Source organism: Trematomus bernacchii, unplaced genomic scaffold (genome assembly GCF_902827165.1).
Source record: "Trematomus bernacchii unplaced genomic scaffold, fTreBer1.1, whole genome shotgun sequence".
Classification (NCBI taxonomy): Eukaryota; Metazoa; Chordata; class Actinopteri; order Perciformes; family Nototheniidae; genus Trematomus; species Trematomus bernacchii.
Window position 1 is genome coordinate 10,294,313 of NW_022987739.1, and position 15,954 is coordinate 10,310,266.

Here is a 15,954-nt window from a genome sequence, read left to right on the forward strand (position 1 = left end):
GAATCTAAATTCACAAGACAGTCCAAATAAATATATATCATATATAAATATATTTCATATGTGTTCTCTCAAAGGTTAGTCCGCCTTCGTAGCTCTACTACAGGATTAGGGTAGAAACTATTCATGAATTATTCAACAAAATGCTTTATGACATCTACACACTTAATATTGATCCATTTTATTTTGTTTTCTCTTGTATTTTCTTCCCAACATCTTGAACTTTAAAGTTTGTTATCAATGGAAGTTAAATCAAGCTTTTAACAGATCCTCTTTCTTTTTTATTTGACTGATTAAGTAGGCTACAGACTATTATAAGATCCTATACTTTCTTTCTTACCGTGAAGTAGTGAAAAACAGATGAAAATAAACATCTTTATGTCTGCCATCACGTCGTTGTCCCATCAACTCAAAGCCAAATGTCAACGGTATAAACAAATTGTGTACCTTTCTTCTGATTGGCTTAACTCAACTCACAGTTTTTCCTTATGAAAGTATAACATGCTTGTTTTCTTTACATTGCATTACCATGTTAATCAGGTATGTGTTGTGGCATGTATGAAATTGGTGAGATTGTGTGGATATATTCCAATCATCTGTTTTGAAACTCTAGCTCATCACTCATATTCAGTCATTTATCTGAATATAAGATGCAAACAAAAAAACACACACACAAGGTGAAAGACCATGGCCGCTCCTTTATTACTGTTGAGATGTATGTTTTCAATGAAGCCAAGAACCTTTGAGACACATGTTAAGTTTGGAAGATACCTTGAGGTTAGAGTCTTTACTGTAAGTCCAATAGTTTGTACGTGTATGCAAATCATTGTTGAAAGAGAAGAGTCAACAGGAGTTTCGGATATTTGTTTCAAAGGGAAGACCATTTTCAACAAAAGAAAATACATGACAAAACATTAAAATGTATTTTAAAAGGGGGACAAAATGTAAAAAGCTTCTTTCAAATTCTCTTCGAAGTACAAACTGACAAGGAATAACAGAAATCATGTTTTTTATCGACCAACAAATAATAGTTCAGAATCCCCCAAAATATGAAAAAAGCGAACTCAGAATATGTTTCATGATTTCACCCAGATTATGATCATGGTAACGAAGCTGACTGATATGAAGAGGATGTAGAAGCCGAACAGCAGGCGGTCTATGATGGATCCCACCTGGATCCACTCCTGCGAGCTCTGGCTTCCACCCTGCTGCTGCTGCACCTGGAGGCGGATGGCCTGGAGGTCCTTACCCAGGCTCCTCAGCTCCTGAAGGGCCTTGTCATTATTCAGCTGTCCCTTCTGTTTTGGAGCCTCGCTGTCCGCTGCCACCACAGAGAAGACTTTCATTTCTGTTGCAGAGGAGATGAGGTGATGGAAACTGTGATTATTTATATGTGTTTTTCTGCATGCTGACTTCAAGAAATGTTTCACCTTACACCTTTTAAATTCTACCTTGTGTGGCAGGATTCTGGATGACTGTGTCCTCTACATCTCTGGGCTTTGGAGGAAGCCTAACCAGGCGACCCAGGATTTGAAGAACCAAGAATCGGAGCCAGCGAGGGACCGGAGAGTAGTGAGCGGAGCCACACAGCAGGTTGGTGATGATGATAGTCTCCATTAGACTACTCATCATAAGAGCCAGACACAGCCCCAGGAACACATCTGGGATATTTATAATAAAATCCAAGTTAAGTCCAGGCAGGAAAATGCAAGATTAAGGCCATTGACATGACGTTTAATCACCTTTTATTTCTCTAAAACGTACAAATGTGACAGTGAACAGTTGCTTTTTACTCATTTGATCTCCACTTACACACAATGGAACAATTTGGTTCTGGCTTCTACTTGCTCCACAATGTTCACCAACCAGTTGCTAGCTGAAGCTTTTTGGTGCTAGTGTACAGTTGGTTTTCAGATCTTTTACAGTAAAATATGATAATGACGAAAATAAAAAGAACAAACAAAGAACCAAAAGATCCTACTTGCAAACACCTCAACATGGACTGGGGAGCATTACCTTTACTCAGTTACCATAATAATAATTAACTAGTTTTTGAATTGTGTGTTCTTGCACAAGTAGAACATATTGACAACTGACTTATGAGAGGAATAGTGTTTCCAGTGGTGGGCAGCAGGTCGTTCATGATGAGCAGGAAGACAGTGTATCCCAGGATGAGGGTCATCTTGAACAAGGAACGGTCTACAGTCTGGGGGGGCAGCAGGAAGCTGAAGAGGTCCACTGTGATGAGGAAGCAGCTGGGGATCAGCAGGTTCACCACATAGAGGGTGGCCCGGCGCCTCACTGTCACCTGTAGCAGTGTATACCACATTTCTCAAGTTATATAACAGTACAGCTGTAATCAACTGCTAAATTCAATTATATGACATTAAATCTCAGTTAAAGTGTTCTACATTTTAACAGCATAAAAATAGGATAAAACTCACATTTGTAGCATTTGGATACAGTATAATGGTTTGGTTTAACAGACTGACTACTGCATATGTTCATATTACTGTGTATGATAATGGTACATGCATACATCTATATGCTGTGCTGCATTCATGTCATTCATTTCGTTTTTACCCTTAAGCTTAACATTATTTGTATATATCATAAGGTATTTGGTGACTAAAAGAGTCTCTATAGACTTTTCAACTCTTACATCTTACTCTTAGCTTTCATCTTGTGTAAATAAGATAAAGCATTACAATAAGGTGAAAAGTTAACAGTATGTTCTTACAAAGAAGCGAATCTCTTGGTACAATTCGTCATCCCCAGCTGGTAGAGTGATCCTCTGCACTGTGAGACCAATGAGTTCCCACTCACCCATGGTTGTCATCACTTTTTTTGATTGGTTTAAAATATCCTCTACAGAGGTAAAGATGTTCATCTGCAGAACAGCCTCTGAGCGGAAAAAATGATTTAGTCAATGCTTTTGTGAGACCTTATACATACTGTATATGATGTCAATAATAACTAAATATCTTCTACTTACTACGGTGTAAATAAGAGTTGAAGCTTAAACTGCAGTTCTGGACGTCAAATGGAAACGTGTAGATGTCGAGTCTGCAGGAGCTGATCACTCTGATCGGATGTGAATCCAGCACGAAGCCATTCGAATACAGATAACTGTAGGGCACGAATGGAGCTGAATTCTTCTCCATACTGCAAGACAGGAAAAGACAAAAGCCAGTAAATATCAACGGTAATATCTACCTTCTGTGTACAAATACAAAATGCTTTTGTCATTATATGTATATGCATATACTCCAAACAAAAACAAAAAACATAAATACAGCTTTTAGTGAATTAGTCAATCCACAGCTAATGCTGCTCTTACAGTACAATTCATTGATGACCACGTCTGGTACCCAGAGCAGTTTCCTTGGAATTGTAATCACTGAAGAACCACACTGTTCTGGGTCCCACTCGACAAATTCATTTCTCCATCTCTGCAACACAAATCACGTTGATCAGTGGCGAGCCGTCAGGGCCCTCTAGGCCCTCTGTGAGGGCCTAAGATATTCCAAAAAATAATATTTAAAAACATTAAAAAAAAAAATATTTTTTTAAAATATATATTTTTTTAATATTATTTTTGTTATATCTTTCATTAGTTTTACCGAAAAAAAACTTGATTTAATAAAATAACATTTCCAAATAAATAAATCCTTCGAATCTGCCTGTTCAGTCTCTGTTGAATGTGAAGGGTTACATGAAAGATGCTGGTCTGGCCCTCTCTGCGATTCACAGAGGGCCCGCTATAGTAACTGAACGAGAGAGTAATGTCAAATGACAGTACAATTGACCAATCATATCTTCCCTCTAAATGGGCGGGTTTTATTATCGCGGACTAGATGACAAGTTCCGCCCGCTGTGAAACTTTTCTTGTTTCCATAGCAACACCAACTTCCTGTCAACAGCGTGAACTCGCCTTCAAAATAAAAGCATGCCAAATTACACTTAAGACATACAACTGTAACGAAAGTAACAAACACAATGCAATATCATGTTCAATGTCAAAGAACACAAATTGGGTTCACAGGTGTTGTTTTGTGTGGTAGAGGGTCGCTGTCATTGATGCGTTTTGCACCCTGGGCCGTTGTTTTGATATTCCGCTGAAGTATACGCTGTGACGTAATAACTTTTTTTTTCTTTTTTTCGAGGGAAGGGGTGGGGGTCAGAGGGCCTACTGTAGGTATAAAGCTCACGGCTCGCCACTGACGCTGATACAACATCTAAATACCTGGTACATACAGACCTAACTACAGACCTAACTAGTTAGGTCTAAATACCTGGTACATACAGACCTAACTACAGACCTAACTAGTTAGGTCTGTAGTTAGGTCTGTGGAAATATTACAGCTTTTTAAGATGTTACCAGCTGGTGACATTTTAAAATATCTTGTACTCCCATTGAAACAACATTAATAAAGAGCAGTATCCTTTGTTGGTGTAATTGGACAATAATAGGTTAGAGTATTTGTTTTTGGTAGTTTAAGTCCTGTAGTATCTAGTGGTCTGTTGCTTGATAAATAAGGATGTTTATTGTAGAATACTTACCATATCTTGCCAGATATACATTTTAAGAACTTGAGCCTTTTCATCCTGAAGAAGAACAAACAATCTGTCATACAGTATTATGTTCTGAAAATGAAGTGAGGCCAGGTTTATAGTGTCCCTTACCAAGCCCAAAATGCCAAACAGGACAAAGCCAATGCTGACGTTGGTGGGCGTTGACATATTCATGGTAGGTCGAATTGCGTTTAGCTTGAAGACCGGTTGGAGAGCCTCCAGCAGGGAAGGTGTGTCGGGTCGAGAGCAGTTCTGCATGATGGAACTACACGGAGCTACTGAAAGAAAGAAATCTGTCATTATGATTATCAAACCACATTAACTGCACGTACTAGTAGCAAGTAAAGGCATTTCCCAAACGTATTAATGATTCAAATATAAAAATAAATGGTATAGTTTCTTGATGAACCCATTATTAGGGGAGGAGCTGTACTTACCATGCATGAGCACAGAGATGAAGATGAATAGAACCTTAGAAGGCTTGACTTTCAGCGGGCAGCGCTAAAAACATTAACATTGGGTCAAAAGCCGTTGTTAGTTTGAGTGATGTGCTGGTGGTTTAGGCTATTTTGTTTCTACACACATTTTAGGTGAAAAGTACAGACTTGAACAGACTCTAGAAAAGTGAAAATGAAATATGTATAATTGTGTTTGTAAGTGTGAGTGCACTTTAAGAAGCCACGTGCATTTATTTAAAATGTGGCATGTCTAAAAGCTCTGAATCCCAACAGTAGGAAACCCTCAGAAAATATCCAGATTCAAATAACTATTTTTAAAAAATAAAAAAGGGACATTTTGAGTATCAAGGTTGTCAACATGAGAAAACAATTAACATGTTTCAGTTTGATTTACATTTAAATGTGATCAACAGCACACCAGGGTTATGTTTGGGCAAATAATTGTACCCTCCTGCTCACACCGTAGCAAGCTCTGCATATTTACATAGATAAATACAATATATTTACCTTCTAAGAAATAATAGATAAGAATACAAAAATAGTGAAAAAAGTGAAACCATGTTTTTTATGTAGTTTGAATACAACATTCACTATATTGCAGAAATGATGGCCGTGCATACTAGTCTCAGTCCCTTGGTTGTAAGGGATATCTAGATTAGATACAATACTATTCAGTGATCTTAGGACAGCAAAGCTTCCAACCCTAACCCTAACCTCATCCAAAACCTTCAGCATGACTGTGAGCCATCAGTACCTGACCTATCACTGCAGCTATGTTCAAAGTCTTGTGATTGGATGTCCATAGTAATAGAATATAGGATGCAATACTGGCATTACAATTAATGAATAAATAGGAAAACAATTTGAACATGCTTATTATGTTTGAAATAAATGTCAATCGCAAGCTGAATGAATTTTTTTTCAAGTAATTTTATTTCTTTCACAAGGATTTCCAATGATTTTAGAATGGCACAATGAATGCAATTATATGAATGAAGGTTATGAGTAAAAGTAAGACAATAGATTAGGAATATGTTTAAATATATATTGTTACCAAACAAAACAATAAAATGATCAGAGTGATTATTACTCAACAACTGTTTCAGTCATGAATGTTGCCCCTTTAAACAGACAGCCATTGTCTATGGGCTGTATGAGTTCCCCCAGATTATGATGATGGTAATGAAGCTGACTGATACGAAGAGGATGTAGAGGCCGAACAGCAGGCGGTCTATGATGAAACCCACCTGGATCCATTCCTGCGAGCTCTGGCTTCCTTCCTGCTGCTGCACCTGGAGGCGGATGGCCTGGAGGTCCCTACCCAGGCTCCTGAGCTCCTGAAGGGCCTTGTCCTCCAGCGCTGGCCCCTTCTCCTCTGGAGGCCCGTCAGCTTTCTGCTGTGTCGCCTCAGCGTAGGGTTTCATGCCTAGTTTTGAAAGAAACAATTATTACATTCACTTCTTCTCGTGGTGTGTGTGTATAAACAACATCCATCTTAATGACTCTGTACTAGTCATTTTCTGAAATGTACATATATGTACATTGCCTTTTTATGCTGCTGCAACGCAAACATGTCCCAAATTGGGATCAATAAAGTGTTTCTGATCTAATCTTATCTAAATCTTAAAAGCCTATATTTCGTACAGAATGTACTCTTTTCTTTAGTCTTCTGAGGCAGGCAAACCAGACGGCCCAGAATTTCCAGAACAAACACTCTGACCCAGCGAGGGACGGGAGAGAAGTCGGCCGAGCCACACAGCAGGTTGGTGATGAGGACAGTCTCCAGCAGACTGGTCACCATCAGAGCCAGGCAGAGGGAGAAGAACACATCTGGCAGAGAGAGGCAGGAAACAGGTTGGCACTCACTCAATACCAGAGATGGCAGAAGTACACACATCCTTTACTCAAGTAGAAGTACAGTGTTTAAAAATGCTCTGGTAAAAGTAGAAGTACTGACTAAACTTCTTTACTCAAGTAAAAGTAAAGAAGTGTGGGCTTCGAAATAAAATCAAATCAAATCAAATCAAGTTTTATTTATATAGCACATTTATAAACGATTTTTGGTCAAGCCAAAGTGCTGTACAAATAATAAAAATACCCTACAGTAAAGACATGTTACAGCTAATACAACAGCACAGTTTGTTCAGAATATCAGTATGAGAAAAAACGACACCCTCTGTCCTTAGACCCTCACATCGTACAAGGAAAAACTTCCAGAGAAAAACCCACATTTCAAAGGGAAAAATGGGAGAAACCTCGGGGAGAGCAACAGAGGAGGGATCCCTCTCCCAGGACGGACAGACGTGCAATAGATGCTGTGTGTAAATCGAAGAGATAATACGTTTTACAGCGTAGGTAAATGTACTTAAGTAAAAAGTATCCATAACTACCAACTGTTTTAAAGAGTAACTGACCTCACTTTATATTAATAGAACAATCATGTCATTGTTAGCTAATGAATGTTTCGATTCTGAACAAAATGACAACGTTTTCATTGGTCCCTTTTCTTTAGAGAAGACCAGGAAATTATGGATACACGGATCGTGTTAAAATCAATAGGCATGCAATGAATCGAAATAATAATAATCACGCCACCAAACGCAGATTAAAACTAAAGTAACGAGCCTGTTTTGAAAATGTAAGAAGTAAAAGTACAGCTATTTGTGTTAAAAATGTAAGAAGTAAAAGGAAAAAGTCGTCAGAAAAATAAGTAGTGGAGTAAAGTAAAAATGTACTTAAGTACAGTAACAAAGTATTTGTACTCCACTACTTCCCACCTCTGCTCAATACTGTACAACAGGTGGACAGCTGTTTATACTGGTCAAACATTAATATTTTAACAGGGTTCAGTCAATACAATGAACACTGACTTATGAGAGGAATGGTGTTTCCGGTGATAGGCAGCAGGTCGTTCATGATGAGCAGGAAGACAGTGTATCCCAGGATGAGGGTCATCTTGAAGGAGGAACGGTCCACAGTCTGGGGGGGCAGCAGGAAGCTGAAGAGGTCCACTGTGATGAGGAAGCAGCTGGGGATCAGCAGGTTCACCACATACAGGGTGGCTCGACGCCTCACTCTGACCTGCAGATAGAAGAAACAAAACCTTTGGTACCTTTTCCATGCACTTTTAACATTTCACTGAGCTTTTACATTCTTTTTCTGTGTTCTATCATAACGCAGTCCCCATACAGTATAATAACTGCAGCTACACAATGAATGATTTTAATGGGCCTTATATAAGGTGTGTTTGACAAATGAAAACATTACAGGACAGAATGATGAAGCAAACTAAAACATGTTTAAACATGCTTGCTTCAAAACCAAATATACACCTTTAAAATCTGAGACTGGAATTTAATTCAAGGCCAGGTTGTGAAAAAGACACACACTTACATGAAATACAAGCTCATCAATGTAATTCCCCCCGATATCTCCTTCACTGTGATGGGAGGTGATATCCAGCAGCTCCCACTCTCCCATGGTGGTCATCCAGCTTTTGGAGAGCTTTGTGATGTTTTCTGCATCCCTATCCAGGACAATCATTATGTCCTTAGCTGGGGAGAGAATACATCAAAAATATATATAATCCTGTAAAGTTAAGGCCACACAACATACATTACATACATATATAAATGTATAGTTTCTCCAAAGTAAATATGGGTCTACTCTAGATTCTTTACATTTCATTGATGATTTGTGTCAGTTAAGAAACACAAATGTGTACTTATAATCCTAACTCTGAGGTCACAGGGGTAACTTCATAACAACAAACTTAAAAAAAAAAAAACATGATTATGGAGTATATATTTAAGTTTGGTCGGTGGTCATGGTAAAAAAAAAAAGCAAATGTGTTGTGAAGATGATGTTTGAACGTTCAACATTTAATTTGCTTACAATAGGGCTAAAAACTATTTACTGCCTCTTATTTACATATGCATTTACATTTCTGGCATTCAACCTGGCATACAGAGTTATTTTAGGAAAGGAAATTAGACCTTTGGTGAAGGGACTTACCCAGGTGGATGTAGGAGTTGAAAGTCATAGTGCAGTTCTGTATATCGAAGGGAAAAGTGTAGATATCGAGGTTACAGGAACTGACCACTCTGATTGGTGAGGCATCGTGCACCCTACCATCGCTGTGCAGGTACACATACGGCACAAAGGGGGCTGTGTTTTCATCCATACTGCAAGACAGGAACAAGCAGAGCAGTTACGAGTCAAATGTCTGCAAAACAAGAGCATTGCACCTTATATTTCTGAATTTAAATGGGTGTGCCCTTGTCCCTAAAACCCACGAGAAGACAACATTTTAAAGTATTTCGTGTTAAGCATTAATCTGACCACACAACAATCTGTCAACTAGTTCTGGGAGATCTTTTTTTCACCACAATGAATGAACACATGCTGATAGAAATACCCCCTAGCACACCAAATGACAAAACAAATATAATCCTTAAATAAAATGCACTATTTATGGCTTTTGAGCGATGTTTGATAAAAGCTAAAGTTCCCAATTGTTTAGCAAAATGATTTGCTTGTCTGTAAAGGATGTATATATACTGTATACCCACAATTCATTGATGACAATATCTGGCACCCAAATGTTTTTCCTGGGAAGAGAAATCTTATCGGAGCCACACTGCGTTGGATCCCAGCGGACAAACTCGTTCATCCACCACTAAATCAAAAAAACTGTGTCAGTGTACAGATCTTGTATAATTGATGGTACATTCACATAATTCACTAAAATGTCCCATCATTATCCAGTCATTAATGATTAAGACGTAATGATGGATCATTGGAATACGTACAAAATGCTGCCAAAGGTAGGTAAGCAAGAGTTGACCCTTTTCATCCTGGAAGACAAGAAGAGATGGTTAAAGACAGAAGGTGTTGCTGTTTTAAGATATTTCTTTGGTACCATTTAAATCCGAAAGGAAGTCTCAGTGGAGCCCAGAAAGAAGCGGTTTAAATCAGATTACATTTGGTTGAAGAAAGAAGCAGAATAACAGAGGATGTTGCTTTTCTGGTGATTTATCAATACTAAATTATACATTCATAAAGCTCCTACTGGTATACAAATAACTTTTAAGTGATTTGCCTAACATACCATACAACGGAAGAGTTTAATTCTAAGACAAAAGCCACATTCAGATTTTAAATGATCCTTTACTAAGAGCTGAAACATACCACTCCTAGTATCCCATACATGATGAAGGATATGTTGACGTTGGTGCGGGTGGTCAAGTTCATGACAGGTCGTATGGCGCTCAGGTTAAAGATTGGAGCCAGAGCCTCCAGCAGGGCGGGCTGGCTCGGTTCAGAGCAGTTTATCTGGATAGCACTGTCCGCAGCTGAGAAGAAGATTAGAAAATGAAAAGCTCTATAAAAAAGGTTTTTGGACTTTATAGATCTGCATGTCACTGGAATAATGTGTAAGAAGATTGCCTGTGCTTTAATTCACAATAATCACTGGGAATTCAATGGACTTTCTTTAAGAATATTAATTAAAAATATAAAGGAATTTAAATCTTCCTGCATTTGGCAGACAACATTGCATACATACAACATAGTATAATTGTGCATGCAGTACACATTAACCTGCATCTTATCATTCCTTTGTGTTATTTGTTTTTAGATTTATGTTATGTAAGCAGGCCTATTACTTCAAATGGTGCTTTCCAAAAAAGCTCTTACCTGGTATCAGAATGAGTAACATGACCACAGTGGCCATGACTGATGGTGGGAGACCCTAGAATATAAAAACAACAATTACATTAATTTGTCAATGTAAGTAACTAAAAGCACTAATTATAGATTTTTTTTCAGATTTAACCAAATGCTGTATGTAGCCTTAAAATAACACAGAAAACATACATAACATGTAAGGTTAGGAGATACTTTACCTTCAGTGTAGCCCCCTTAGGTGTCATGATGTCAAGAGTTGAATATTTATCTTTCTACAGTTGTCAGATGAAAGCACTTTTTTACCGTATCACATGCCTGGAAATCACAGAATAATTATCACACTGCTCTATGAGAACATTTGCTTTAGTTGTCAATTGCATGAACAGGAGAGTCATATATAACTGTGAATAACCATTGTCAGAAAGCAAAGGCATACCCACCACTCACCACCGGAAAACTCACTTCAGCAAGACTAAATTCAGCGTCAGTGTCCAAGATATACAAACTGCCAAAGTAAACCAAGCGTGATGTGGACAAACCCCTGGCAAATGATGTGGGAAATGCAAGGCGGCTACTTTCCATGAAGGTGGTTTCATATAAAACAAAGATAAACCACCGTTTATGTGTTGTACCACACGGTGTGACTTGAGGACGGTGAAGACTGACCATAGCGGCATCAGCGTCACACATGTTGGTTGTACGCAAATAAACAGTGGAGGGCCTTTGAGAAACATGTGTCCTCTGGTGTCCTGCATGCCAAACTATTTGCATTTTTCATTACAGTATGTTGTCAGGTTGCAAACCAACCTTTCTTCTTTTTCCATCACATTTTTTATTTATTTAAGCAGAAACAAAGAAAAACATGGTACAAAACACATACATACCACGGGAAAAAACACAACACCTCCACCTATGGGAGTTGAAATCTGTTGCAGTCTCAAGTCGTAGGCTACCAGGTGCTTAATTAAGGTTTTATACTTTTCTAGAAAGTTGAGTGGAGGAACACATTTATTTTCAGGGACTACGGAGATACCTAGAGGACCGCCCTAGAACATACAGCTGAGTTGTTTGTACTTCATTCGACATGATTTTGAAGGGTATGGAAATTGACGAAACCAAACCATGATGCGAGTAGCCACTCTACCGACGTGGACGTGTTATCATTCTTCGGCTCTTTAACCAAACCTGAGTTCAAAAAGAGAAAGAAGGAATCTAAATTCACAAGACAGTCCAAATAAATATATATCATATATAAATATATTTCATATGTGTTCTCTCAAAGGTTAGTCCGCCTTCGTAGCTCTACTACAGGATTAGGGTAGAAACTATTCATGAATTATTCAACAAAATGCTTTATGACATCTACACACTTAATATTGATCCATTTTATTTTGTTTTCTCTTGTATTTTCTTCCCAACATCTTGAACTTTAAAGTTTGTTATCAATGGAAGTTAAATCAAGCTTTTAACAGATCCTCTTTCTTTTTTATTTGACTGATTAAGTAGGCTACAAACTATTATAAGATCCTATACTTTCTTTCTTACCGTGAAGTAGTGAAAAACAGATGAAAATAAACATCTTTATGTCTGCCATCGTCGTTGTCCCATCAACTCAAAGCCAAATGTCAACGGTATAAACAAATTGTGTACCTTTCTTCTGATTGGCTTAACTCAACTCACAGTTTTTCCTTATGAAAGTATAACATGCTTGTTTTCTTTACATTGCATTACCATGTTAATCAGGTATGTGTTGTGGCATGTATGAAATTGGTGAGATTGTGTGGATATATTCCAATCATCTGTTTTGAAACTCTAGCTCATCACTCATATTCAGTCATTTATCTGAATATAAGATGCAAACAAAAAAACACACACACAAGGTGAAAGACCATGGCCGCTCCTTTATTACTGTTGAGATGTATGTTGTCAATGAAGCCAAGAACCTTTGAGACACATGTTAAGTTTGGAAGATACCTTGAGGTTAGAGTCTTTACTGTAAGTCCAATAGTTTGTACGTGTATGCAAATCATTGTTGAAAGAGAAGAGTCAACAGGAGTTTCGGATATTTGTTTCAAAGGGAAGACCATTTTCAACAAAAGAAAATACATGACAAAACATTCAAATGTATTTTAAAAGGGGGACAAAATGTAAAAAGCTTCTTTCAAATTCTCTTCGAAGTACAAACTGACAAGGAATAACAGAAATCATGTTTTTTATCGACCAACAAATAATAGTTCAGAATCCCCCAAAATATGAAAAAAGCGAACTCAGAATATGTTTCATGATTTCACCCAGATTATGATCATGGTAACGAAGCTGACTGATATGAAGAGGATGTAGAAGCCGAACAGCAGGCGGTCTATGATGGATCCCACCTGGATCCACTCCTGCGAGCTCTGGCTTCCTCCCTGCTGCTGCTGCACCTGGAGGCGGATGGCCTGGAGGTCCTTACCCAGGCTCCTCAGCTCCTGAAGGGCCTTGTCATTATTCAGCTGTCCCTTCTGTTTTGGAGCCTCGCTGTCCGCTGCCACCACAGAGAAGACTTTCATTTCTGTTGCAGAGGAGATGAGGTGATGGAAACTGTGATTATTTATATGTGTTTTTCTGCATGCTGACTTCAAGAAATGTTTCACCTTACACCTTTTAAATTCTACCTTGTGTGGCAGGATTCTGGATGACTGTGTCCTCTAGATCTCTGGGCTTTGGAGGAAGCCTAACCAGGCGACCCAGGATTTGAAGAACCAAGAATCGGAGCCAGCGAGGGACCGGAGAGTAGTGAGCGGAGCCACACAGCAGGTTGGTGATGATGATAGTCTCCATTAGACTACTCATCATAAGAGCCAGACACAGCCCCAGGAACACATCTGGGATATTTATAATAAAATCCAAGTTAAGTCCAGGCAGGAAAATGCAAGATTAAGGCCATTGACATGACGTTTAATCACCTTTTATTTCTCTAAAACGTACAAATGTGACAGTGAACAGTTGCTTTTTACTCATTTGATCTCCACTTACACACAATGGAACAATTTGGTTCTGGCTTCTACTTGCTCCACAATGTTCACCAACCAGTTGCTAGCTGAAGCTTTTTGGTGCTAGTGTACAGTTGGTTTTCAGAGCTTTTACAGTAAAATATGATAATGACGAAAATAAAAAGAACAAACAAAGAACCAAAAGATCCTACTTGCAAACACCTCAACATGGACTGGGGAGCATTACCTTTACTCAGTTACCATAATAATAATTAACTAGTTTTTGAATTGTGTGTTCTTGCACAAGTAGAACATATTGACAACTGACTTATGAGAGGAATAGTGTTTCCAGTGGTGGGCAGCAGGTCGTTCATGATGAGCAGGAAGACAGTGTATCCCAGGATGAGGGTCATCTTGAACAAGGAACGGTCTACAGTCTGGGGGGGCAGCAGGAAGCTGAAGAGGTCCACTGTGATGAGGAAGCAGCTGGGGATCAGCAGGTTCACCACATAGAGGGTGGCCCGGCGCCTCACTGTCACCTGTAGCAGTGTATACCACATTTCTCAAGTTATATAACAGTACAGCTGTAATCAACTGCTAAATTCAATTATATGACATTAAATCTCAGTTAAAGTGTTCTACATTTTAACAGCATAAAAATAGGATAAAACTCACATTTGTAGCATTTGGATACAGTATAATGGTTTGGTTTAACAGACTGACTACTGCATATGTTCATATTACTGTGTATGATAATGGTACATGCATACATCTATATGCTGTGCTGCATTCATGTCATTCATTTCGTTTTTACCCTTAAGCTTAACATTATTTGTATATATCATAAGGTATTTGGTGACTAAAAGAGTCTCTATAGACTTTTCAACTCTTACATCTTACTCTTAGCTTTCATCTTGTGTAAATAAGATAAAGCATTACAATAAGGTGAAAAGTCAACAGTATGTTCTTACAAAGAAGCGAATCTCTTGGTACAATTCGTCATCCCCAGCTGGTAGAGTGATCCTCTGCACTGTGAGACCAATGAGTTCCCACTCACCCATGGTTGTCATCACTTTTTTTGATTGGTTTAAAATATCCTCTACAGAGGTAAAGATGTTCATCTGCAGAACAGCCTCTGAGCGGAAAAAAATGATTTAGTCAATGCTTTTGTGAGACCTTATACATACTGTATATGATGTCAATAATAACTAAATATCTTCTACTTACTACGGTGTAAATAAGAGTTGAAGCTTAAACTGCAGTTCTGGACGTCAAATGGAAACGTGTAGATGTCGAGTCTGCAGGAGCTGATCACTCTGATCGGATGTGAATCCAGCACGAAGCCATTCGAATACAGATAACTGTAGGGCACGAATGGAGCTGAATTCTTCTCCATACTGCAAGACAGGAAAAGACAAAAGCCAGTAAATATCAACGGTAATATCTACCTTCTGTGTACAAATACAAAATGCTTTTGTCATTATATGTATATGCATATACTCCAAACAAAAACAAAAAACATAAATACAGCTTTTAGTGAATTAGTCAATCCACAGCTAATGCTGCTCTTACAATTCATTGATGACCACGTCTGGTACCCAGAGCAGTTTCCTTGGAATTGTAATCGCTGAAGAACCACACTGTTCTGGGTCCCACTCGACAAATTCATTTCTCCATCTCTGCAACACAAATCACGCTGATACAACATCTAAAGACCTGGTACATACAGACCTAACTACAGACCTAACTAGTTAGGTCTGTAGTTAGGTCTGTGGAAATATTACAGCTTTTTAAGATGTTACCAGCTGGTGACATTTTAAAATATCTTGTACTCCCATTGAAACAACATTAATAAAGAGCAGTATCCTTTGTTGGTGTAATTGGACAATAATAGGTTAGAGTATTTGTTTTTGGTAGTTTAAGTCCTGTAGTATCTAGTGGTCTGTTGCTTGATAAATAAGGATGTTTATTGTAGAATACTTACCATATCTTGCCAGATATACATTTTAAGAACTTGAGCCTTTTCATCCTGAAGAAGAACAAACAATCCGTCATACAGTATTATGGTCTGAAAATGAAGTGAGGCCAGGTTTATAGTGTCCCTTACCAAGCCCAAAATGCCAAACAGGACAAAGCCAATGCTGACGTTGGTGGGCGTTGACATATTCATGGTAGGTCGAATTGCGTTTAGCTTGAAGACCGGTTGGAGAGCCTCCAGCAGGGAAGGTGTGTCGGGTCGAGAGCAGTTCTGCATGATGGAACTA

General features: G+C 38.4%; 3 protein-coding genes and 1 long non-coding RNA gene across 4 annotated transcripts; all 4 read right to left on the reverse strand.

Annotated features, from left to right (window-relative positions):
* Window positions 1-727: 727 nt before the first annotated feature.
* Window positions 728-4,615, reverse strand: LOC117495503 (5-hydroxytryptamine receptor 3A-like). Its single transcript, XM_034146781.1, has 7 exons — window positions 4,561-4,615; window positions 3,343-3,449; window positions 2,993-3,162; window positions 2,738-2,901; window positions 2,095-2,305; window positions 1,449-1,658; window positions 728-1,345 (listed from the first exon to the last, which is right to left on the reverse strand). The coding sequence occupies exons 1-7, from the start codon at window positions 4,579-4,581 to the stop codon at window positions 1,074-1,076; spliced, it is 1,155 nt and encodes a 384-aa protein (XP_034002672.1). The 5' UTR covers window positions 4,582-4,615; the 3' UTR covers window positions 728-1,073.
* On the reverse strand, window positions 4,601-9,878 carry LOC117496221 (5-hydroxytryptamine receptor 3A-like). The gene is made up of 10 exons (XM_034147967.1): window positions 9,842-9,878; window positions 9,602-9,708; window positions 9,045-9,214; window positions 8,424-8,584; window positions 7,901-8,111; window positions 6,675-6,860; window positions 6,278-6,456; window positions 5,010-5,073; window positions 4,698-4,850; window positions 4,601-4,605 (listed from the first exon to the last, which is right to left on the reverse strand). Exons 2-10 carry the CDS (start codon window positions 9,700-9,702, stop codon window positions 4,601-4,603), a joined length of 1,230 nt encoding a protein of 409 aa, XP_034003858.1. The 5' UTR covers window positions 9,703-9,708; window positions 9,842-9,878.
* A 400-nt stretch (window positions 9,879-10,278) lies between these two features.
* LOC117495504 lies at window positions 10,279-11,247 on the reverse strand. Its single transcript, XR_004557186.1, has 3 exons — window positions 10,937-11,247; window positions 10,728-10,782; window positions 10,279-10,384 (listed from the first exon to the last, which is right to left on the reverse strand). It is a non-coding gene; the product is annotated as an uncharacterized LOC117495504 (long non-coding RNA).
* Window positions 11,248-12,624: 1,377 nt separating this feature from the next.
* LOC117495502 (5-hydroxytryptamine receptor 3A-like) lies at window positions 12,625-15,737 on the reverse strand. Its single transcript, XM_034146780.1, has 7 exons — window positions 15,675-15,737; window positions 15,263-15,369; window positions 14,918-15,087; window positions 14,662-14,825; window positions 14,019-14,229; window positions 13,373-13,582; window positions 12,625-13,269 (listed from the first exon to the last, which is right to left on the reverse strand). Exons 1-7 carry the CDS (start codon window positions 15,693-15,695, stop codon window positions 12,998-13,000), a joined length of 1,155 nt encoding a protein of 384 aa, XP_034002671.1. The 5' UTR covers window positions 15,696-15,737; the 3' UTR covers window positions 12,625-12,997.
* Between the last annotated feature and the right edge of the window lie 217 nt (window positions 15,738-15,954).

Coding starts and splice junctions, on each gene's coding strand:
- LOC117495503 (XM_034146781.1), bottom strand. CDS start 4,581: ATGTATATCTGGCAAGATATG. Junction 2,902..2,992: donor CAACTCTTATTTACACCGTA/GTAAGTAGAAGA, acceptor TTTTCCGCTCAG/AGGCTGTTCTGCAGATGAAC. Junction 1,659..2,094: donor AAACACTATTCCTCTCATAA/GTCAGTTGTCAA, acceptor TAAATATCCCAG/ATGTGTTCCTGGGGCTGTGT.
- LOC117496221 (XM_034147967.1), bottom strand. CDS start 9,702: ATGAACGAGTTTGTCCGCTGGGATCCAACGCAGTGTGGCTCCGATAAG. Junction 8,585..9,044: donor CAACTCCTACATCCACCTGG/GTAAGTCCCTTC, acceptor TTCTCTCCCCAG/CTAAGGACATAATGATTGTC. Junction 5,074..6,277: donor GCTCGCAGGAATGGATCCAG/GTGGGTTTCATC, acceptor TAATGTTTTTAG/CGCTGCCCGCTGAAAGTCAA.
- LOC117495502 (XM_034146780.1), bottom strand. CDS start 15,695: ATGTATATCTGGCAAGATATG. Junction 15,088..15,262: donor GACGTGGTCATCAATGAATT/GTAAGAGCAGCA, acceptor CCTGTCTTGCAG/TATGGAGAAGAATTCAGCTC. Junction 14,826..14,917: donor CAACTCTTATTTACACCGTA/GTAAGTAGAAGA, acceptor TTTTCCGCTCAG/AGGCTGTTCTGCAGATGAAC.